Source organism: Monomorium pharaonis, chromosome 5 (assembly GCF_013373865.1).
Source record: "Monomorium pharaonis isolate MP-MQ-018 chromosome 5, ASM1337386v2, whole genome shotgun sequence".
In the NCBI taxonomy this organism is placed as follows: domain Eukaryota; kingdom Metazoa; phylum Arthropoda; class Insecta; order Hymenoptera; family Formicidae; genus Monomorium; species Monomorium pharaonis.
In genome coordinates this window covers 28,846,512-28,873,276 of record NC_050471.1, presented here as the reverse complement: position 1 = coordinate 28,873,276, position 26,765 = coordinate 28,846,512, and the positions used below count along the sequence as shown (strand labels likewise).

Genomic DNA, 26,765 nt, shown 5'->3' with positions numbered 1-26,765 from the left:
TTTCATGAAAAATCTGACTACTACACCGCACGTATTTACAGAAATTAATTACATTAGAAATTAATTACATTAGGAAGTCTTCAGAGGCAATTATGACCTGACCTTTGTCTTCGGTTATTTTTATATGAAAATCACAACGAGGGCATTTAATAAATCACCTGAGTGGGCGTTATCAAAAGCTATTAAAAGCGAAACGACAGCCGCGTCGTTTTGAGTTTCTGGGTCAATAGGTTACGTCCAAAATTTACATCTGAAACAGCGGCTCAAAATTGATTATCTTAAATATGTCCATAAATTCTTAATGTTCAGTGAGGGCAGCTCATCCCGAAAAAAAGATTCCTGTAACTATGATAATTTTTTAATTGTTACTTTAGGTCACAAAGCAAGTACATTTCAGTCTGGTTTTTCGTTACGTATCAACGTTTCACAAATTAAAGATACGCTGTAGGTTTTGGCCAAAGCGGCCAAAGGAGCGTTTTCAAGCGTAACTTTATTTTCGTTGTAACACACGGAGCATGAAACATGCCGAAACATACTTTTTGTCGGAAACATCCGAGCGTACACAAAAGTTTAACAAACATTTATACCATAGATATTATTTTGTACTCAACACTGTGGCTTTAGAAACTCTTTTCGTTTTAAAACTATTTTTTTTTTTTTATGTTTTTTACCGATGGGCAAATTTCTCAAAAATCGACGCCCTCTCTCTCTCTACACACTTTACACTACTTCCCCTCTTTAAAGGTATCGTACAAATAATATCTTACAGCCTCCTTCTTAACCGCATAAGAGAATATGCATTTCAGAATTGTATCTGTCCTAAAGATGCCAGCCAAATTGCCACGACAATCGATGAGTATGATGACGCACGATTTCTTGGCTGGATTACTTAGGCCACTGTGTGCTCTCCTTTTGTATACTTGTATTTCTTTCCCCTTGGAAACTTTCTTCCCCCAGGACCTCATCAATATTTATACCGGAGAGTAAACCCCCGATCTCCCAGAGTGCCGCTCATCGCCGAAATCGGTTTGGCGATCTTCTTTTCCGTACCAAAGTTTCCGTACTTCCAAAGAAAAAAAAAATGAAAATGGATTTATTTAGAATTTACATACCAAGATTGCAGGACACAGTAAGACGCGCGCATTCCGAGAGAGATCTTCGTCAGAAATTAATGAGAGAACTTGTTTAGCTTTGCTTCAAAAATTTCCAGTGAAAAAACGTCTTTGATTTCCCTTCAAATGTCGTTCGGATGAGAAATTTGTCAGCCAATTCGTGGAATTGAATCGAAAGGTACCGCGCGAAAAATCGATTGTTACGATTGTTACGCGAACTCCATCGCGTTTTAATCACCAATTGATTGTTAACGGATAAAGTCACAATTATTGATTAATAATTATAATCATTAGTGATAATTAATTATTGAAACGGTCGTTAGGGGATAATTAATTACTGCCTCATGGTAATGCGAGACAGGGTTGACTATCATTCACGGTGGATGAATTACCGAGCATTACTGCTGCAGCGAGTAGTAACGTAATACCAAAGGCACACACTGTCGACGCACGTAAGCGCATCATAAACAATCGTCTCCCGCTAATTCGACTAATTAATTATACTCCCGGTACACGCAACGGAATTGCGGATGTGGAATTGCGGCGGCGGCGCAAGGGTGGGGGCAAACGGAAGACGAAAAATTTTATACTCAGAAGCAACAAATTCCAGATCATTAAATGATAATGTGTTGCCTTGCGCAAAATTTCACTTGTTTCTCCCGTAATTTTTAACAAAATTATTCTCTCAAACGCACGTTCTTTCCACAAAAAAATAGACACAATTTTCACTTGTGTCCCCCCCTCCCCTCCCTCTCTCTTTCTCTCTTTCTTTGCACCAGGGTATTACGTAATTTTGGAAACCGCGTCTCACTTACTGGCGCGCGGAATTTGGAGCGCACGTTTTGCCCGCACGCTATATCGTCGAGCGCTCCGCAGCGCTGCAAGGAGAGGAGCTTTCCTGCCCTTACGACAATCTGTGCAACAACAACGACACGGCAGTATAGTCCACCCCTCCACCGCAGCGCGGGGGCGGCGAACTTACAGCCCGTCATAAACTGCAAACTGCGTACAAGCGGCGTATTCCGCAAGCCGTTACTACCGCAAATCGCGTCCTGCGGCAGCTTATAGCACGACGGCTCTAAGTGCAGTTGACGATCTCTCTCTCTCTGATTCCCGGCAGAATGCGTACTAAAAACCACCGACCCTTTTCTCCCGGTTGGGGGGAGACACGCGAGACACGGTTTTATCCGCGCGTTGCGAGAGGGCGAGGCGTTTAAAACTTGCGGATGAAATAAAAAGCGATATCGGTTAAATTGCTGCAAACCTCTCGCCGGCCTTCGGTGTGGAAAAACGTATTTATGTGCGCACTGTAGAAAAAGCACGTGGAATTACGTAAATAATATGCGTAAATTTAAAGTTAATGTGCGTAAATTTAAATTGCACGATTTATAGAATATATAAATTTTTTGGGTATTTTTTTTTTTTTAAGTAGTTCAATCTTTTTTGGTACTGTTATTTCTGTATAATTAGTAGCAGGTATATCTTTATATTAGGCGTGAAATTATTTTTTTCGCAACGGAAAATTATATTCGCACGAGATTAAAGGTAATTTAATAATAGGATAGAAATTTTAGGAACATTATTTATGTAGTTTTGTATGATTTTTTTTTTACAGTGTACAAAAAATACGACACGTTGTAACCGTTAAAAATGGATCTTTTATGTCTAAAAAAAACTGCGGGGTAGAAGCAAAGTTTCAATTAGTTTATACCTCCTACGTAAAATATTTACACCGCGTATCTCCGCGTACTACTCGTTTACCAACGACAGAGTCTGAAGGAAAGTTCATCAAAAGTTTTTGCAAACGAGGAAAAGGGGGATGCGCGACATGAAATTTGCAGTATATAATTTATTTTTTATTACTTCTCTCTACGAGGAGTCACTCCCTTTCTGGTTGTGGTGCGTTAGGTGACATTCTATAAATAACACCACTGGTCATTCATTGAAAGCAAATGTGAATTACACAAGCAATCTAAGAATTCTCTTGCCGACGCGCGAGAGAAAGGAAATTTGCCTCTAGAAATCATCCGAAATAATTCTCAGATTATTTCGTTTGAAGTAATCGCTTTAAGACGCTAATTTTATAATATTGGTAATCTTGAAACGGTCTTAAATCTGAGAATAGGACCGTGAATGTCGGTTTGCATGCCAAAGTGAGAAAAAAAGGCGTTTGGTGCTTGCGTCTGTTTGCGACTATAACTTCGTGGCAGAATAACGAGAGTTCGTCGAAACTCGACAGAGGCCCAATGATGAAAATCATTTTCAGACACGTTCGCGAGCAAAGTGGCCGCTTGCCAGGACAAGTACGCCGACGCGAGTGTGGGCAATGTGACCGGAAGCAACGCGGTAAACGTCTTCCTGGGAATCGGCGTCGCGTGGAGCATCGCCGCCATCTACCGCGCCTGCCACAGCGAACCGTTCCTCGTCGAACCCGGCAAGTAAGTAGCGAGGAGGCAGTCGCGAACATTCGCCACTCGTAAAAATGCGCCGCGAGAGTCACCAGGTGTCCACCCGCCATAAATTCGAATTCGAAGCAATGGTTTCCCAAGACACTGTTTAAATCTTTTTTTTTTCCCCCGAAGCAACAGGTGACAAAAGAATTAATTCATATTTATTAATTATTTTTTTCATTTATATTGGATACGGAGAGAATTTTCTCTTAAAACTTAAAAGGATTTTGAAGCCGTCTGTTTTATGTTTAGGATTGCAAAATTTACAGAAATTAAAGTACGCACAAAAAATGTAAGAATGAGCGGGTTAATACAAAAAACGGAAAGAAATTTATTCTTGATAATTGCTTTACGATAATATTTGATTAACATATAGAATCCACGATAAAAAAAGGCCATGCAAATTTTTTATTACATCATTGAAATGGCTTCATAGAATTAAAAATTGTGGTACACAATCGAAGTTTGCACAAAAATGAGCACAACAAAGAGCGATTTTATGTACAAAATAATAAAAAAATATTTTTTAACACTTAAAAATTGATAAAAATTTTTCTCGTTATAAAATTGCTTTTGTCCTCTTCATTCTTGTACGCACAATAATTGTGTAAAAAGATTTAAAATTCTGCAAAGCCAATTCAAAGATACTTTCTAAAAAATGGTGATCGGCTTTAGGAATTAAGAAGTTTTTTTTTTTAATTTAACTAAAAATTATTTTATAACGTAAAATAGTCGGATAAAATTTTACCAAATTTCACTAAAACTATGGCAAAATTTAACCAAACCATTTTGTGAATAATAATACAAAATTCTTTCAAAGTTCCACGTTGTCCCGTGACTGCCACAATTTTGAAGGTTCTAAGAGAAAATTCTAAGAGAAAATTCTCCCCATGCATACATCCTTTATTTTATATATACGCATATACAAAATTAGTATTGTGATACATAACACAGCTTATTTCGTATACGGAGTTCAGGCAAAATTGACGTCGACATCTGATACGCGTATCTGGAGGGAGCGAGACACCGCTAAACATTTATTCCTCATTACTTCTGTTATCTCTATATTTAAAAAAAAAAATATATATATATACATATATACACGCGCGTGTATTTATGTCAATTGAACGTCAGCAGGCAGAATCGGTTTTCGATCAGCAAGTAAATGAGCGCGTTTTCGGGGGCCGCGCGGGATACACCGCGCGATGACACGGAACGAGACGTCGCATTACGTCAGATTAAAGCGTGACCCCGATAATCAACCATCGTTCTCCCCATTTACGATCGTGAAACTATTCCTACAGATATTCGGTCGGGAGGCGCAAGGCGACAGCGACTTGGCTGACGTCGCCCTCGCCGACAAACGGAGGCGACAAGTTTAACGCCATTGTTCCGCGTTATGAAATTTGCCCGCCGGTGAAGTTTCGAAAAGAAGGTGCCTGAGCGAGAGAAAAATAAAATCTTTCCTTCGCCCATACGATCAAACGCGCGCGGATACTCGAACGTGTTACCGCGTACCGAAAATGAAATAGTAAAACGATTCGCGAACTTTATTTTCACCGGCATTGGGAGGATTATTTCCCCTCTTATCTTTCCTTTTCTTCTTTTTTTTTTTTTTTTAACATTTTGCGCACATTCGTTCGCGAAGAGTAATGCCGCGCGAGAGAACGGCTAAAAGGTCTCTATTTTATGGCGGGCAATTTTTTCCTCTTTTTTTTTTTTACCCTGCTATGTATCCCATTTCATGAGGATTTCCCGACCGCGCGGAACCGGGGCGTTGTTGCATTGTACCTGGCCTCGTATCGGATACCGGGGTGTTTTCCAGCGGGTACACGCTACGGTTACACCGTGTGTTACACACACCGTACACAACGCTTGTCGGAACGATTGGAATTCTAGGCTTGATTTCCGAGAGTGCATTACTAACTTGGAGGGCGCGCACCACTTGTCACCCTCTGGGCGCGTTTGCAGTTCCTTAGTCGCGTCGAGAACGTTAGCGTAATATTTGATGTAATAGATTATATTACATTATTTATATTGTGTATACTATATATACATTATTTATTATTATGTCTTTTTATTATAATAATATTTGTAGTAAAATCCATGAATACGGTACAATTATCTCCGTTATTAATATATGATTATTATAATTACTAAAATATAGATTTCTATTGCATAGTTTACAATATTATATGCCATTAGACGTTTTACAGTTTAACGTTGTGTCATGGTTGAAAAACTTCGTGTCAAATCTGTATCATCAGTGTGCCTTGCTAAAAAAATAGTAAATGAAAATAGAATACAAAAGTATCTTTGATTAAATCATGAATTATTATTCACGGATAATACGAAGTTAAAATTATTTTTTTTAATAGCATATATATCTCTTCGCTACGAGTATAACTTTATTCTTTTATCATCTTTACTACTTCAAAATTTAGAGTTAATGTAAAACAATTTAAATCATAAATTTCTTTTAATTAAAGAAAAACTGACTTTTAATTTGAATCACTACATCTCTTTTCTTTTACATGGTAAAAAATTTTGTATTTGTGTTAAAATTTTTCTTTTGTAGAAAATTTTGTGTTAAATTTATAACACAGTTGTATGTTACTTTAACTATTTAACACATTGTTTATGTTGTGTTAATTCAAGTAAAGTGTTAAGTTATTAGAATAACTGAAAAGCAGTGTAAAAATAACACAATGTGCACGTACTTTTAATTTTACATAATAAATATTCCTTATTATCAGTGACAGCATTTATCTGTTAAAATTGACTGAAAAAAATATTGAGTTTACTCTACAAATCCCGCCAGTTAGTGCGCGGCGTCCCCGATGGGCGAGCAAGCGGCTTAACTCTCTCGGGAGTAAAATGCAACCGACGCGCTGCACCACTAAAGACCACTTGCAGCGCGATTAAGGCAAACCAAAAATAGTTTACGCCTAAAAATTTAGAAAGCATAGGTAAAGTTTTTGTCGATAATTCCGAAACAATCTATATATGCAATTGTATGAAAATTTTTTCAGCATTTATAACATGTTAAAATAATATTATATAATGTTAAAATAACATATACAATATGTTATTGTAACATGGTTATATACATTAACATTATTATAATGTTAAAGTAACATGTTACATGTGTTACTTTGATATAATTTTCTCATTAAATTGTTACATAAAAATTATGTCAAATTATAAAAGCATTTATTTTTATGTTAAATATAATATTTATGTTGTTATTTATATATATGCTTAATATGTTAAATTAACACAAAAATTTGAGTGGATAATTTGGGACATGTGCAATGTGTTAAATTTAACACAAAACTTTTTACTGTGTATAATATATGTATATTGTTATGATAACTTTATTAACCTTTAACAGAAATATGTTTTGTTTTTATATTGGAGAACGTATTCTCTCGGAATAAGCTCAATAGTTTTCATTAAAAAAACAATTAGGGCAATTAGAAGAGAATAGATTGCACGTAGAGACGTGTCTCTAAGATGTAAACTATTGTGTAGACACAAGTGGTCGCGCACGAATTCGCAAGTGCTCAAGTCGTCGATTGACTTTCAATGACGGTTTCGACATCGCCAATCGGAATTGGAAATGGAATTTGTGGTCGCACCAGAAAAGTTTCGCCATTTCGTGTTCGGGGAAATTTCGGTGATAACGCCAGTTCAAAACTTTCCGAAAATTTTAGCAGAAAACTAGAAAAGGCATTTTCTCAATTTTATACTATAAATTCGATCACAATCGAAATAAACAAAAAAAAAAGAATATCTGCCTCTTCAAGTAACATGTCGAAAGTACGCAAAGCAGAAATTTGAACGGTTGTTGCAGAAAAATTCAGCGCTTAATTTCACGGTTGGTTGCTGCTCTTTTTCTCTCTCTCTCTCTCGCGTCGTTTTATCGAAAAATTCCAGCAACCCCTCTCGCTGTTGCTCGCTACACCCAATTTGTGATACAATCGCTTTCTTCCGTGCACGCAGCCTGGCCTTCTCCGTCACCCTGTTCTGCAGCGAGGCTTGTTTCGTGATCGTGGTGCTGCTGGCGAGACGGACGAAGTCGATCGGCGGCGAATTGGGCGGACCTTTTATACCGAAGATCATCACGTCCGGGTTCCTGTTCTCCCTCTGGCTGCTCTACCTCATCATGTCCACCCTTGAGGCCTACGGCGTGATCCAGGGTTTCTAAACCAAGGCCAATGTGACGCCATTACGTCGGCCTATCCGCTGCATATATATATCTTACAGCTCTGGCTCTAGTCCGCCAAGGCACGTGCTCAACGAAACTGTTAACCGGTGAGTACCACGAGAGATCTCTGATTCTTTTCAACGTACCGCAGTTCAACGATTCTATGTATGTACAAGTTAACATTCACACCGTGTCGTGTCTTTTGGAAAATAACAGTCCGCATTATGCGCGTCAGTAATGCTATTTCACTCTTGCAACGAATTTAATTACATGAATGATATAAATAAATGGCAGTTGACGTTAAAGACCTATCAAGAAAACGTCTTGCGTTAAGATTGCACGTAAGGGGAGAATTTCGTTATACGCAGACTCTCATTCTCGATTTTACGCGACATTACCGTTGGCATTCAAATTGACTCGAGAATGTTATGCAGATTGCATGGATCGCTATTGTTTTACAATCTTAAATATTTTACCAACTCAACGTATACAAAATGAAAAACAATATTTTTTACTGCAACATTTGTACCAAGATAACTTTTTTCACGGATCCAAAATGATATTCTAATTTTACTGTTGAGAATTTTACTTATTTTATTTCTTGAATGAATTTCTTGTTTGTTAGCCATCTGCAACAGATGCCGCTTGGCAGTTTGCAGTTTGCAGTAGTGTAAGATATGCCTACATATTATAAAAGATTGGGAAAATGAAGAAGTTATCGTAAACGTGGGTTAAGGATGATTCGGTTATATTTTCATTACGAAAAGAGGAATCGGCAATTACACTTCTTCCTTTTATAATCTTTTTATATCTTTTTACAATCGGCCGTCTTTTACGGCGGAGCCTATTTTCGGAAGATAAAAGATTAGAAGCAATTAGATGATTAAACAGAAAATAGTTAATCTTTTGGTAAAAGGGCAAAAATTTCTACGCTTAATCCGTTACGTCTTCTATTTCCATATAACTGAAAGATTTTCTACGAAAATCAAACGAGATTTAAAATATTAGTTAAAACTTGCAACTTCGTTCTCGTTATACTTCCAGAGAAAAATCACCGTATTTATACAACGAACGGTCTGAAGGTGAAAAGTTTTTCTTTGTTTCCTGGAAATTTAACCTTTTAGAGACCTGTTTGGGCTTCTGCAGGAAACTCCTCAATTATTCCCAATTCATTATCTTTATGATACTTTAATCTGAGTTAATTACTCTTGTAAACTTTTCCCAACGCAATCTAATCACTTTTAAACTCTTCCCATTTACGTGAATCGTTACGTGTAATTTTAAACAATTGTTACGTGTACTTTTAAACAATCCTCGATTTTGATTGCAGGACACAGAAGCGGGGTATCGGGACGATACAATTTCGCCAAGAACGAACTATAGTTGTGCCGGGAAAAAACTCACTTATAAGTTCATCCTCTGAGACGATTAACAACGAACATGTCGCGTGACGTACTAAATGGATATATGTGTATGTATGTGTATGCATGTATAGGGTATATCTGAAACGCGAGAGTGCCTGTGCGAGTGTGTGTCCGATAATGAGAAGAAACCGAATCGATTGGAGGGAACGACGAGCGAAGAAGAAGAAGAAGAAGATGGGCGAAAAATAAGGAAAAGAAAACCGAGAACTGAGAAGAGAAAAGTGCGCGCTCGAGAAAAAGTGTGAGCTTGCCTTAAAATATAATTTGAAGGGAGAAAGAGGTAAAAAAAAGAAAAAGAAAAACGTGCGTTCTAGTCATATTCCCCGCAACACACACGAAAAAAAAAAAAAAAAAGGAAAATTGGCTGCTGTGAGAGAAAACCGAAGAGAAAAAGAAAACAGAGAAGAAGAAGAAGAAGAAAAGCGTAGCTAGATAGCGTACGTATGTACTGATCGGATCGCGAGTACACACACACACACCCACACATACACACACACACACACCCACACTCACACACTCACATGACAGGTGTGTACACACGTGTGTATTTATTTAATTCTAAGGAGACACACACAGGTTTTCTTCCACGCTGTGGATTACCTGAATTGTTAGTAGCGGTTTGTGCGCGCGTATGCATCGCGTGGCGATTCTTCCCTTCCTCCGCCGAGGAGAAGAAAAGAGCCGCAACGCGTCGGTAATTTTATATGTACAATGTAACACGCGTACACACGTTACAAGGGAAACGAACACGTTACTTTTATCCGAAGGGGGGAAAAACCTTTGATGTCGGATCGATTGATGTCGCGTGGGGAAATTGTCGCGGGTATATAAGGAGAGAAGAGCGCGCGGGCAAACAGCACCGCGAGCAGAAAAAATGTTGCGACGTGCCACCAGCTAGTCCAGTGACCTTCGTTCATTGCCACTTTTACAAAGCTTTAGAAATTTGTTTACCTGATATTATATACCGGAGACGAGATGATGAAAATTAGAGTTCGCTAGGCATACGTTCTTTCCTTAATCTCCTCGGCGTAACGATATATTTTAATATGTATTAGATTTTACTACATACGATTTTCAACGAAAAGCCAGAGAAAGAGAAAGAAAGAGAGAGAGAGAGAGAGAGAGAGAGAGAGAGAGAGAGAGAGAGAAAGAGAGAGTGAGATGTAAAACGTGCGACGTACATCAGCAGAGAGAAAAAGAAAGAAGTTCGAGTAGAGTAGCCTGCGATCGATCGGACACTGCATGACTGCGTCGGATTTTTAATAGAGAATTAACGGTGCATAGTGCATTTTTATCAATTGCAATAATTGCACAGACATTGCTCTCTAGATGTCGGATGAGTGGAACGTCATACTTTGAAAGGGTGAAGGTTATGGGCGCGTGCTACCTGCCACTCTAATGGGAATCAAAGTATGAAAATTCACTACTGCGTAATGAAAAGTCGAGTGATCTTCCACTCCCCGCGAGGTTCAGAGAGTACAAAATGTGTGCCGAGACGACACTGAGAAAAATTTATTTGACTAAACTTTTCAACTCGAAATTAAATTTCTTCAGTTTAAATATTTATGCATTTAACTCAAGTACTTGAATTTTAATTTAATAAGTATTTATATATTTGACTGTTATACATAAATGTTTGAATTGACGAAATTTAATCGAAGTAGGAAAAATTTAGTAAAAAAGCCACACGGAAAGAATTTTCTCTTAAAATTTACCCTCAAAATCTGATAATTGTAGGATAATGTGTGACCTCGAGAAATTTTACTATACTTTTTAGTAAAATTTATTAAAAGTATAGTAAATTTTATTAAAAAGTAAAATTCTTCGAGGTCGCACATTATCCCACAATTATTAGATTTTGTGGGTAAATTTTAAGAGAAAGTTCTCCCCGTGTAACAACTTTTTTTTCAGTGCCCATACTTATGAACTAGTCGATGACTGCTGTTTCGATGCAGCCTTGGCCACTACTAATGAGGATTGCCGGAGAGATCTTCTTTAGATCTATAGATAGTCTGTGCCGTTGTCCACGTCGCGAAACAAACGAATTGATGAACAAGCTCGATAACGCGAACGAACGAACGGCGCGACGGTTCGTTTCGAAGTGGCGAAATTGCATTTTGAAAAGCAATTAAGGTGGGAAAACAAATGGCCCATAAATAATCAACGAATTAGTAAATCAAATGGGGAAAGAATTTAATTTGTTTTCAATCAGTTGGAAAACATGAAAATAATTACTCAATATATCATATTTATTAATTGATTGACACCGATTGTGTTTTGAAGATGAAAATCAACATGTCGTGTTAATTAATTATCATGTTTCGGGGAACATTAATATGTATTACATCAATTGACTATTCTTTACGTTTTCCAACTAATTGAGAATAAATACAGTTCACGCTTTTTCCGTTCTTTTGTCTTAATTACTTACGAGCTTATTATTTCTCGGCCATTTGCATTTTTTAATAAGAATCTTTTTAGCGAGTTTCCGTTTTGACACGAAGGCAGCGTAGCGGAAGTGCTAAACGAGTACAATTTAAGTTTCCAAACGGGGGAACAGGACACGGCGTCGCTAGATGTAGAATCTAGAATCCTTAGGCAATCCCGTTGACGATCGATAAACGTCTCTCGGCGCGTTTATTGTGAAACACTAATTTCTCTCGTCGTTAGATGGAACTTTTGTACGGGAGCGTGTGAACTTATTCAGCGCGAAATCGGCACCGGCGGAGTTCTTTCTTTTGCGACGCCCGTGCCGTTGAAAAATTGACGTGGATGGATAATTTATAGAATGTTTATGGGCGAGCACTAATTACGTCGATTCACAGATCGTTTATCATCACAGCTGTTGATCAAACGCTTCATCAATTTCTTCGCCGTCGCGGATCATTGGCTCTTGAAACTGTGCAATTCCAATTAAGGTGTGCATAATTAAGGTAGCGCACTGTTCATTTAATCTCAAGGTAGATCAATTAGAACAATTAGAGCCCGTAGCGAATGACATTGTTCATTTATAAGCGTTAATTAATTTATTACAATGTTAGAGGAGGGTCGCCAGTATCGACGTAGGGGTCTTTTAATGTAACACCCCTCTTACTACTCGGAAACTAAACACTGAATTTTGTTAATATTGACAGAAACACGTTTTGCTTACAGGTAATTAAAAAAAAAAAAAAAAACGATTTCTTCGGAAGCAAGAATACAATTTACACGACTTTCTTCTGTAGTTACATAGACAACAGAAAGTATAGTAATAATACTAACTCATTCCATAGAATTGTTTTATTTATATTTTTCTCTGTTTTATTTTTTTTATAATGCGATTTCACGCATGAAATTAAAATACAACGTAAATTGGCATATTTGCAAAAATCATATATATATAGAATAATGTAAAGTTAAGGAACACAGTATAAAAAAAAGAAAAATGTAGCCTTTTACATCGGTTTTGGAGTTCATTTTGATTACGATAAACTTAATTATTGCAAAATTCGAAAAAAATTTTCAAAAATTGCAATATTATCTGATGAGATATTTTCTACTTTGTATTTATGTTTTCAAAGTTTTATTTTTAGTCTTTCTGTTTAAGAAATATTGTACAACCTTCACAAGGCAGAGTAGTCAGTATCGGCGATCTTTCTCTATGAATTTATTAAGCGTTCAAAATAGGAGACAAAACTGTCGCGACAGATTTGAAAAACTTGAACACGCGGCATTAAAAAAGAAAAGTCTAAAGGGACATCTTGATAAAAGAAGACCAAATGCAAACATATTCTAAAGTTTTCGACATTTTTTCTTGTAAGTGTGATTGTGTGTGATTTTGCATGAAAACGCCACGCTCGAGAGAAGGATTTCGAGATCGTCGTCAATCAGAGCAGCACAAATCATTAGCAGAAACAGAAAATAATGACCGTCTTGCCAGTGAGATCTCGTTATTGGAAATAATACCAGCAGAAACATATTTACTGTTAAGAGTAGTTGTAGAAAAGTGCGAAAACTATTAAATTAGACTTACCTTCGCGAGTTGTATCGCGGCCTTCGTTCGAATGTGAAACTGCATTCGCCTTTAAAAATTACAACGCGGAAAGTCAATCTTCTCTTTTCTATCGAATTGTACCTTCTAACTTCAAGACATTAGGATTTTTAAGCCCAAGATCCGCTTGCCTCCCACGTTAGACTAACAACTTTAGGCTTGATTTAATTTAATTTAATTTACTCATTTTACAAAAATTTTGCAACAAATGATACGTCGTATCATATAAAAATTTCTTATTAACATTTGTCACAAATTAGACCAAATGGAATTTGAAGTATAAACAATTAAATACCTTGAAAATTATTAAAAAAAAACCGTTCGATTCTTTATTTAAAATATCGTTGAACGTATATAATGTTTCTACGTTAAGGTTAATTCACGAAAAAAGAACCCGCGATAATTTTCTAGAACGAAGATTCGAACGTTTCGACGTTACGATAAATGGAGAAGCACGACTTTTCGCGATGTGTCACCTTTTAAGGTGAAAATTCGTGCGAAAATGTCCTCGTCAAGTCTGAGATTGACTTTATATTGGCCCACACTGCCTTTGATCGAGGGTCGCGCCCGATACTGCGACGCAACGGTTACGCAACAATTTATCCAGATCATCAGGTGGACTACACACCCCGACACCCCTTCCTCCCCCCCGTTTGAGGACGAAATCAATTCCCCGATACACACATACGCCATATCGCTTCGCACACGAATCGCATTCTGAATTCAGAGAGCACGAGTCAGCACCATAGTCTCGCGACCGCAGAACGCGCTTTACGTTTTACCGTTGTTACCGAGAACGATTACGGAGGTTTTTAAAAATAATGATGTTCCGTGAACATCGGTGCAGGGATTTATCTCAACGGTGTCGACACACGATTTGAATATTATTGTTAGCATTTTATAACCGGAGCTTTTGTAACGTTAATAGAGAAGAAGAAAAAAATTGTTTCCATCCCCCGCCCCCCCTCTCACCCCCCGTCGCTATAGAATTTTACCTTGTTGTTGTCGTGACCTCGGGACGAGGATCACAACGCGGAATGGAAGCTGCAATTGATGTGTCGCTTTAGATAAGGCGTTGCATCCCGAACAGTCCCCCCCCCGCCCCCCTTCGAGGGCTGCACTCGCATGCGGCGTGTGTACAAATTCGTTACACCTGTTTGTTCCTACGGGTATCAACCTGATCTTAAAGGGGCGGCTGTTTGATGACTGCTGCTCAGTATTACGAAAGCGTAGAGATGAGACAAACACACCTACCGAATTAACTGCGCTAACTGGCGATTAGTGTCAATTCTGGTCCTCCCTGGTGGAAGAATTTTAGTGGAATCTTGATGAAATTTCGATGGCACTTTGCTGAATTTTGGAACATTTTCACAGTTTCATGAAAATTTCGTTGAACATGCATTACCCAATGAGAAATAGTACATCGAATCGACATCGAAATCATCATTGATGTCGAATTCATTATCGTTTCTCGCTGGGTAGTTAAAAAAAATTTATTACAATTTCAAAGAAGCTTTCCAATCTTTATGAAATAATACTTCTATTTTTTTTTTAATTTGATTACATTTTTATCGAATTCTCATTGAGAAAATAATATCATAAAGTTTTGTAGGATGTTTAAAGAATGTGCCTTATTTCTCGACTCGATTCTATTTCTAGAATCGTGTAACACCTTAAAACACCTTAACTCGTTTGTTTTTCATTAAAACCGGAGGAAATAATATTTCGGCGAAGTCTGATCAAAATTTCGATTGCATATTCATTGAAAGTTTATTAAATTTGATGAAATTTTAATGAATATGCAGCGACGTCAAGTTCATCAAATTTTATTGAAATTTCATTGAAATTTTTCTATCAGGAGTCACTCAACCTAACTCTGCATTATGAAAATTAGTAAACGAGAAAGAAATAGAGTGGAATTATTTCTTTCAGATTGCTTAACGACTATAAGCGTACTTCTGCTCATTTGCTCGCGATAGGATTCTCTTGTTCTTTCTTTCTCTCTCATTTCATCTCCTCTCTCTCTCTCTCTTTCATCTCGCTTCGTTTTCTCTTCTTTCATTCTTCTTTCTCCGTTTTCTCTCTCTCTCTCTCTCTCTCTCTCTTTTTCTCTCTTTCCAGTCGTATTGGATTATGACATCAAATAAAAAATTATATGTTGGATTATTTCGCGGTATAAAGATTATCGCACATAAAGTGACATAAAAATGTTTTACGGGTGCCACATAAACGTTACAAGTGACACTATTACTGTTCCGCAAAATTTAAGCTGTACGTTTCCATCGATGATATTGATACGCTATATTTATTATGCTTATACTGTGTGTGCTGCATAGATGTTAAGAGGTATTGATGACGAAAATGCCATGATTTATGTTCAATCGATGCAAATGTTAAGGTAATGACTTATTTCTATTAGTAAGTAGTTATCGAATTAGCCTCGCTTGACGATACCTTTCATTTTCCAAGTTTGTTATTATTGAACAATATAGAACGAAGAGGGACCCATTTATTTCGAAATACAATTCAGAAGAAACGAATTCATATAATCTTTCAATCGTGATATCATAATTCAACATGTCTGTCAAATATAACGTCTAGTCATAATCTATTCAGAAGTCGACATAATTTCTTTATTAAACTTGCATTCATATTTAATTTTTTTTTTTTAACAGTTTTATTATATTCTGAAAAAATTATTTTTGTTTTATCTAATTTCTCAATATAGCTGTTTGACATGTAATGTCAATGCTCACTGATATTAATCGAATAATTATTAAAATTTGCAACATTATAAATTCGAAGTTAAAAATATTTTCAAAGATATTATTGTCATTGTAATACTATTGCGAAACTTCCATTAGAACACAATGGCTTAGTTAATATTATATTAATTGTATTTTCGCTCAATATTTTCTGCAGCAATTATGTTAAATTAATTTATTTTTTATTGTATGATATACGATAATTTATATACGTACTTACCGTGCAAAAAAATTCCCCAACAAATAATTTGAATGTATAATAAATGATTACTATGCGGCATATCAAAGTCTTCGAGAGGCGCATAACACAATGTTTATTGCAAAAAAGCTGCGTACTCGTACGTTGCACGTACAAAGACACTTAAATTAAATATAAATGTAGTCATCAAATTAATTTGATTTAATTATTTAATTATTTTAAATTAATAATTAATAATTAGCAACTGTATTTTTTAATTTTAAACTTTAACTTTTAAATATGTTTTTTTATGTTAAGCCTATGTTAATTCAAATAATGATAAGCAGCAGATGTGCGAGAACAACCAAAAGGATTTGATAAAAAGATACTTTTTGTTAATTGTGTAAATACTATGACGGCGTTAAATCCCACAATCTTCTATATTGTAAATGTCGGTTACTTTTTCTCATTTCCTTGCGCAAATGATTCCAATAATGAAAATAATAATTTTATGTAGCTTTCCAAATTTCATTAACTTTTCATTAAAAAAGCTAATCAATAACTTTTAGCAGTCAAGTGAATCTATTAGTTGACGCTGTTATAGTTATTAAATAAATTTGGTTGCAATCTGCACTTGCCTTTTAAAAAGTTTCGTTGGCTACATCAATATTATGTTTTTGGCAATATTATGTTTTGGCTATTTCAGTTTAATAAATTTTTTGAAATTATTATGAGGTATTTTTTCTCTTTTATGTTCCTGCAAATTTTCCTTTGTACTTTTTATTAAACCTAGTAATATAAACCGATGATTCGCGATTGAATTTATGTTAATCGGTTAGAAGAAGAAAGAACTTTGTGGCATTCTTTGAAATGTTCCCCTTTCTTCATCGATATTCAACTTTACTTACAGATGTGAAATCTAAAATAACCGCAGTCAAAGAGGATTCTGAATGAGAGAAAGAAAGACGAATGAAAAATAAAAAGAGCAGCAGGAAGAGATAATATATGCTTAATTTAATGTTAAAAAAAAGATCAAAGAATTTAAGACAATGAAAAAAGAAATTACTCCATCATCTCAGAGTAAGCGCGATGATTACAAAACTGTTTGTTCTAACGCTCCACTTAACTTTTCAGCGTACGAAGAGAAAACTGACCGCTTTCTTTGAAATCTATCAAACTCGGAATTTAGTCCCAAAGAAAGAGAAGTGTCCGAACGCGTAGCCAACTGGCGGAAAGAAAGAAAAACACACGCTTACAAAAGAAAACGAGGGTAACAGGCATAATAGATATTTTATTAATCCGACGATTTGCGATAGTTGTATTATATAAATATTTATAATATACGTACGGTAGGGCGTATGTATATATATACATATATATATATATATATATATATATATATGTGTACACGGAGAGGCACTCAATAGCAAAGCGTTCAAGTGATAAAAAAGGAGATAATAAGGGCGGGATTCCGAGGGTGTCCGCGAACCTTCGTCGCACGGCTGCCCGACCGATCGAACGAACGCTGGTCCAATAAACGCGAGGAAAGCGTCCCGGCGACGGGACGCCGTATTAAATATAATCTTTATGAGTGAGCTCGCTGATGCAAATGCTGTCCCGCGATTCCAATGAGAGCGTTTCCGTACGCGTGGTAATGTGCTCTCGATAAAAAAAAGAACCGTCCGTCTTTTTTAATTTCTCTCCCCTCTGTCTTTGAAGGTAGATTGAAAGAGAAAGAGAGAGAGAGAAATAGATAATTCTCTGTTATTTCCACGGTGACTGATCCCCGAGGTGGGCGACGAACCACCTCGGCGGCTTGTTTCCTCTTAATTACGCCGGGTGAATTGTGGCTGTGGTTTTCACGTGATACAGATGCGATATCAAAAGGCGAAAATCGTCGCGCGCGCACGCTTGTTTTTCTCACTATGAATTTCCCACTTGACGCAAGGAGGGGGAAAGAAGCTTAAAAAATATGATCAAAGCTAGTACTTATTACTGCATTACGTTTCTCAATTTTATGGTTATAATATTCCCTTTTCTTTTTAATTTTTATGTGGCATTTATAATGTAATGTACATTTTATAAAAATTTGCATGTGTTTTCCCGGTGAAAAAATTTTTTTTAAATAGATAAATATGCTTATGTTAAACTTCTTTTTTTTCGCAAAACTTTTGTTTGGTATAGAAAAATAATAGTCGTACTAAAAAGACGAAAATTAATTGAAGAGATAATTTTTGCATTGTCCCTTTTACAAAAAGTTAAATATGAAGGAATGAGAAAAAAAATTGTTATTATACATGCATTTATATAGGTTTTTATGTAAAAAATTTTACGATTTACATCTAGGTATTTTAATTTATTTTGTTGTAAATATTGATTGATTAACAACATGTTGCGATATTAGTGCTTTGTTCCACATTTTTTCGGTTTCTCGTCCCTCCGTGCGACGCTTTTAACTCGATTTTATTGCGCCCGAGGCGCCAAAGCCGGCAGGCAGATAAGTGCAAGCGAGAGAATAATCAAGTGTGTGTAATCAAAAGTGCTACACGTACCTCAGCGTTCGTACGCGTCGGCGAGGGAGAAGCCGTAGAGGACGAAGGTTCATCTCGATGTGCGATCTCTCTATTTCCGTCTATTCCTCTCAGCTTACTGCATATTCTCTTCTCTCTCGACTATACCATTTATATCTATATCTATTTACCCGAGGTTCTTCTCTTCTCTATTTCGACTTTCCTCTCTCCCCCTCCCCGTCCGCCGCTTTACCCCTTTTCTTCGTCTCTCTATTTTCAAATATTTACTCCGATCATACAAAGGGTTCAGAACGAGAATGCAATAAATCTGAACACGCAAACACTGTTGAACATAAAATCTTTTAACACATGGACTTCGCTGTTCTGAATTCTTACTTCTCCCCAATTGTCTCTATAGCTATATAAATATAATAAATTGTATAATAAAGTGAAATATAAATGAAAATTAATAATCCTGCATAATTGTTGAACAATTTAAAAGGCAGTTTCTTTAATTATGTATAATTTAGTTTAACGTTTAGGCACGGATTCATGCAGATTCGATGTGATCAAAGTGTTTGAAAAGTCTAAGGCAGAAATATTTAAACAAACTCGCTGAACGGTTTTGACAGAGAACAGACATGACGATTGAATTGTTTGATTAGTTTATTCTAAGATTTAATTGTCCAAATACAAAGGAAACAACAATATTTATTAACAGCAGAAATAATCAGGTTTTATGTTTATATTTCTAAACTTATCAACTAAAGATCTATCAAATTTTATTAATTTTGCAATAAATAATTTTTTGTTGTAATGCAGTTGCAAATAATAATTTTTTTGTTGTCAGAAAATCATAAAATGGATCAGCAAATTATATTAAATAAATATCAAATTATTTATTGATACTTTAGTTTTGATTTTCATATAGTAAATGCAGATATTGCTGAGGATGTAATTTACATTTTCGTTAATAAAATGTGAGATTAATATCTTACAATGATTTTGATATCTGACTATACTTGTATTGTCTATAGACGACATTTTATAACATTGTATACGTGGTATTCAAATTGCCCTTTTTATATAAAATTAACTGGGGGAGGTGGCTTACATACAAAATTAAGATTACAACATTACTACAGTTTAGAAAACATATCTATAATTAAAAAAATGTTATTTGAAAAATAATAACCAATAATCTCTTTAAATCATTTCTGCCTTTTTCAAAAATTTTTAATATTTCTTAATATTTTATTCTACTAATGTTTATATCTTATAAAGACCTAAAAGTTGAATACAAAGTATAAGTTATTTCGATTTTAAGTACCAAAATAACTTTAATCCTAATACAATTGCTCTAAACGTTCATTGAGTAGTATTGTTAATATTTGATATATGTCATTGACCTATAAATATCGATATACATTTGAAATCAGTTAAACGTGCGTATCCGCACTCTAACGTTCCTTTCTCTTCGTAAATTTCCGATTTGGGCCGATAACCGATAACAGACCGAAAGTTTATTGCGCAATGTCACAATATCGTGCGTAGGTCTGGTTAGATGAGACGTATCTTTAAAGAATATATGACACGCTTAAAGCCACTGTTCCATAAAAAGAATATCCGCATTTCTTACGCATTCTGTAAGAATTTCCGGGGAAATTCCCCTGTCGCTCGTCGTTTCGAAATAGCGATTGAAATCGAATGGATCTCTTCGAGATAAGTGAATAAGGTATTCGAGAATTCGCAAAAACTGGGCATACAAATATTAAAGCTATGTCTCACTAAAAGAGAAAAGAATTTATAAGAAAAAACACTTTTTTGAAGTTTTATTTATAAATTATTAAATATTAAACTGTAAATTAACTTTATTAATTGATAAGTATGTTTATATTTTTACATTTATATTTAAAAAGTGTTATGTAATAATTCAGATAATTCGTCAAAGCAACTTAACAATTATCCTTAATTTTTTTCTTCCATTTTGATGTATAAAGATATTTTGATTTTTATTTTATTACAATTGAAAGTAAAATTATACATATAATTATCTAAAAAATTGTCAAATGTATGACATTTGCAAAGGTGTGAGTTATGAAATGAGAAATAATTAAAATGAAATAATCGAAGCGTTACATAGTTCGAATCATTTTCACATTCAGAATTTTACAGAATTGCAAACGGGCATTCGCGCAATAATTGCTTTCTATTAATTACTACCTCCCTTTTTGTGTCGAGATAAAAAAGAGCAGAAGAAAAAAAAGGGGAGAGAAATAGGATGCTATCCAATTATTTACATTTATTACTTAATTGTTAGATGTTGGCGAGTAAAAAATGTATCACGCGTGTAATTTGCGTAACCGTCCGTAAATGTAAATATTGACAGGGTGCAGCACGCAAGAAGGAAAGTAATAATTAATAGAGAAAGTAAATTCGCAGGCCCGACCCGTATATCAATTTCCAATGCCTTATTCAAAATAAATGACACAGACTTAGTCATTACCCATGGCCAGCTCCTGTATCGATTATTCAAGCACCGATTGCGACCGTCTATCTAACTAAGGAGATGTTGAGAATTCCAGCATTTTGAAAACAACGAATACAAAATGAGTACCGTATAGATAGGCCAGTATAGAACTGCGCGTCGCTTTGATTAAGAAGAGAGCCGTTGGTTGTTTAATATTGTATGTTTTTTATACTCTTAGTTTTAATACTTTAGAGACTAGAGTTTAGTTAGGGATAGGTACATGTTGTTTACTTGAAAGTTATATATATATATATATACTATAAAAGTTATATGTATATTATAAACTTAAAATAATTATATATATATATATATATATATATATATATATATATATATATAAAGATATATATATATATGTCCGCCAAATAAGAAAAAACTCTAGAAAATAAATAAGTTTTACACACACAAAATTATACATAATACATACACTCACACTCGCCGTACACAAAATTAATTCTTTGTGAGGAGTTCATAAAAAAATTGGAGTTACCAAATTTTTGCGAGTTCTGTCACGCAAGAGCGTACGGAAAGTCATATAACTGTCGTAAAATTTTTTACGTAGATTGAAAGATCTACACCGTTATGCCATTATCTAATATAAAATCTCAACACGCATATATCATATTATTGTTGAAAATACGATGAAATTCTATCAGATAATAATTTATAACTAAAAACTGGATTTTATGTTAGATAATAACGTATGTTATACATATAGGTATATATATCTTTAAAATCATATAATAATCTTTTATTTTAAGTTATCAATGATAATATATGAAAATACCATTCGTACGTTCTTGTGCGAAAGACTGCGTAATAAATGTGGAATTATAAACAATTTATATACTCTTTTATTGGATTTCAATCCATGTTAAACATTTTTTATCTTTGGCGCGATTAAATCATGAATGATTCAGGTATTATCTTTGAGAGTATTTTAACGGATGATTAAATGATTTTCCATGAATAATTGATGTAAAAAAAAATAAATGGTAATAATTTACTTTTTAATACACTTAGTTGTAGATTAATGAACAAGAAATCTATAATTGATACTTAGCGTTCGTGGAATCAAAATTGAATACGATACGCATAACAAGGACCAGTAGAAACAACATGAGAAACACAACAAAAACAGAAGTCTGAAGTAGAAGTTTAAGCAAAGTAATTGTTTGCACTATTTGCTATTATATATTATATATAAATATGATTTTAGAAAATATTGTTATATAAAAAAAATAGTTAAATTACACAGATTATAAAAAATATCAAACAAGAAATAGCGATAAAGGAAAAAGATATAAACAGTGTCAATGAAAAAGAAGAATCGAAAAAGAGAAATAGATAATTATAATTATGTGATGATGAGTGTAAGATTAATTAAACAATTTTAACCAAAAATATTACACTTATAACCACAATTTTTAATAATAAAATTTATTGATGTTGCTCTTTCAATATTTATTTAATGGGAAAATGTCATTTATGTAAAATAATTGAAAATTTTGATAAATGTATAATAAATGTTAATTAAATTGAAATGAATATAAAACAATATTTTCAATATTTTTTATGTAAATAATTTTACAATAATTTATTATTTAAAGTGTCAACATATTATTATATGTGCTTTAACTAAAAATAATTAAATAAATTAATATATAAAAATACAGAGAGAAGGAATATAATAAAAAGATATTTGTATATCGCGTAATACATAAATAACGATATTACATATATATGTTTAAATAATAATCTTCTTTTGATTGAGTTTTATTTTATTAACGAGTTCTATTATTATAAGGATGATTGTTATTTAAAAAAATGAAAACTCAGAAAGTTGAATCATCGATAACTTGACAGATGATATATTTCACATGACTGAAACTATCGATTTTCTTATTATATTATACTGTTATAGTTTTCCAATATAAAAACTAGTTTTTACACTTTGGTCCAATTAATTAATAATTTGTATACATAAAGACCAACAACTGATAGAAAAATGTTTCTTCGGACCAAAGATTAATTGACGCATGATTGTAATTGCACAATGTTGCATAATATAAATTATTGAATGTTATTCTTCTTTAAAATTAAATGCAAAATTTGCGCTTTCAAATTGCAAAATTAAATACAAAGTAAAATTTCTGTAATTTTTAATATTTATTCTGTTTTTAATATATTAAAAAAATTTTTTAATATAAAGTTTATATTAGCAAAGGAAATCTTTTATAAAAGTTTTTACCGATGTTATTTAATTAAATATATTTTAAATTGTCATATAATAAGAAAAGCACTTCAATTAACGATATAATATTATTTAAATATAGTAAATTATTGCATTAATTTAATAAAACTGTTTTCAAATAATTATTTAAAAATTATATAAAATTATTAAGAAACAGTTAATAAGTTTAATATTATTTAAAAATTGCTTTAAAATGTTAAACGAAATTGTTAAATATTTTATAAAAAAGAAACAATATAATATTTATATATTACATTGTATCCTTTTATATTATTTGTGTAATTTTTAAATTACACAAAAACATTCTATCAAAACAAGCTGTTTACGATCTTTTGATTTAATCTTTTAGATTCAAAAGAAGCAGAAGCTCGATCAAAAATAGATATCGCTTTAAAATAGATGTACTGGGAAAAATTAGAAAATTTTGTTATCAGTATAATTTACAAGAATTGTAAAACTTTTTCTAATTTTATCTTTTACTTTCGTGTACTGTCATACTTGGGGCTGGCCGTACTGTTTCTTGGACACCAAACTTTCCCTTTTCTACATTTTCACTTTCTACATTTATCGAAAATGTAGATTTTCCGCACATTCTTCCCTTTCTTCTTTTTTCTCCAATTTCACTCTTTTCTTCTCTTAAACAAACACACACATACACACACAAAACACATCACACATGCATGTATGTATTCTATAACTAATCTATATTCCCAACTATCGTGTGGAGGATACCTCATACTCTATGCTATTGTTCAATCTATCATCCTATCTTTACTGTCTTTACATGTCTCTAATGACGTAAACGATAGTGTTAGCGAACGAAAATACTTAGGACTACAGCTCCTTTTTGCCAAGGAGGACGGAAGTTGAAATAAAAATATTATAAAAATAAAAATATGAAAGATTTAGAGCCGGAATGGACCAATTTCAGACAATTTACTTTAAACATTACGTTGTAGCTGAAGTATTAGTACTGACACTAATACTTTACTAATACACACTCTCTGGTACGAATAATAATAACAATACTACTAGTGGGATTAACTAGTAGTGAACTCTAACGATTAATACTATTGACACTATTGATACTGAAGTATTGATACTAATTGATACTAGTGCTTACCAATAACTACTTTAAAAAGATTGGTTTTATTCTGATTGCAAGCGCAATACTAGTACTTTACTAGTCAAGTACTAATACTTTATTAATAAAAACAGATTATTAATATCGATATTATATATATCTTATTAATTTTTTATACTAGAATACTAGTATTTGATACTGATTATAATATATTTCATATACTTTTGTATTCCATTACAATTTTACTAACATTTTCTATTAATATTCTATTAAAATTAACAACGCATATGCATAGAACATGCATTCTGTTCAAGTAAAAATCCTCAAGCAATATTTCTCTTATTCTATACCTATAATACATTGTTCCTTCCTCTTTCCCTTTCTCTCTCTTTCTCTCTCTCTCTCTTTCTCTTTCTCCATTCTGTCTCCTTCTTTCTCGCTTTCTCTCTTTCTCTCCCGCGCGAGATATTACTACTTGCTGCAAATCACATGCTGTTCTTGAATATTCTGTTGATATTAGTATTTTACTAGTAATCATTAGAGTACCAGGAGAGTTAAACATCTTGCGATTCATGGACTTGGTCCGGCTATGCTTTAAACTTTTCGTATATAATTACGAAGTCCATCTCATCGACGATCTTTATCTATCAAAGGATAAGAATAAACTATGTACAAGATAGTCGGTGTGTTCCTTAGGAAAACAGTTCTACGATTAGGATTAATTGTAAGAGATTAAAGGGATGGTTCCATGGAACACAGTGAAAAGCGTGCGGTGATACTCGCATCGCGGTATACATCGCCTCACTGTAAAACTGCTTTCGAAGTTTAATATAGTGAACTGTTTTATAATAATAGGAGTATAAGCGAGACTATCGTCCTAGACCACGAGCACCATAATTTACACAATCGGTATTTTAACGGATCACCGATATAGGGAGCGTTTTAATCTAATCTAATCTAATTACCAGGCAGTTTCCCGACAAACAAATTCGACACCTCGTCTTTCTTGATTTAACAAGAAACTATAATACGTTAATCTGCGAAAGGGAGGGGGGGGGATCTAAATTCCGAGATATTGGTGCGTCGCGTGGTGTAGGACGATTCGGAATTAATTAATTCGGCTGCATTGAGCAGCAGGCGCAGGAAACGCACGTTGTGAGTTTTATACCGTGTAAGCGCGAACACATACATACTGCTCGCCAGTAGACGTACATACACGTGTATATATGTATTGTTATGTTATTGCCTAATAATTACAAAATAGAACGTTATGAGAATTATAACTTGTATTCCCTTTTCTCCCTCCCCCGTCGGAATTGCCCGTTCAAGAGGATTGTCCGCGAGTTGCATCTCAATTCAATTATTGTATACTCTTTTAAGAGAACCGGTCAAGATAATTACTTAATTAAAAAAAAAAAAACAACATTTATATAAAGGCGCAAAGATGCAATTTTTAACTAAAAAATGCAAGCACTGTTTAACGGAATTAATCATGATTGAAAACATTGTTCGTAAAAGTTTGTAGAAACAACGTCAAGTTTTAATTGCTATTATGACTATTAAACTAGTAGTTTATATTGAAAGACGTTCATTTACGTACGTTTCATCGTGGACTCGTAATTATGAATTACGTCAGTGTTTGTCATGATTTATATCATATTATCGGTAAATTAGATTATTATCATTAAAAAGTTTTTCATGTTACATTTTCATACACATTTGATACACGCAATTCGATAATAACGTCACAGCTTTGATTTATTCGTCATCACAAAAATCTAATTATATACATCACAACACAAAATAAAGTTATATTAGATTTTATTAGATTATTTATTGTTAATTCTGTTAATGTTTTTTTTTACTTTTCGAAATAAAAAAACAAAAGAAAAATATTTTTCAAATTTAAGTACATATAAAAATTAAGAATTAATTAATTGTATTATTATTACGTTTTTGTTATTATTATTTAATATTTTAAATAAAGTTAAATTTTTCCTTTTACTCTCTTTTTCTACCTTTTCTTTTATTTTTTGTCTATCAGATATAAATATTTTATATTTATAATTTTAGGAAGATTTTTAAAATTAAAAAGTTAAACGTATTAAAAAATCAAAAAAATACTTTATTATAATTTTAAATCTTTTGTATTAAAATATAATTAAAAAATTTTATATTAATTTTTTCTCTCTTTTTTCTTTTTATCTCCTAATTCTCC

General features: G+C 33.7%; 1 protein-coding gene across 2 annotated transcripts in view; it reads left to right on the top strand.

Annotated features, from left to right (window-relative positions):
* The window catches only part of LOC105837933 (sodium/calcium exchanger 2), a 68,413-nt gene extending 58,097 nt beyond the window's left edge, over positions 1-10,316 (top strand). For both annotated transcript variants that reach the window (XM_012683132.3, XM_012683131.3), the window contains exons 7-9: positions 3,379-3,550; positions 7,568-7,879; positions 9,103-10,316. In XM_012683132.3, the coding sequence (XP_012538586.1) occupies positions 3,379-3,550; positions 7,568-7,772 (377 nt within the window). In that variant the 3' untranslated portion in view covers positions 7,773-7,879; positions 9,103-10,316. The remainder of the gene's footprint in view (positions 1-3,378; positions 3,551-7,567; positions 7,880-9,102) is intronic.
* Positions 10,317-26,765: the final 16,449 nt, after the last annotated feature.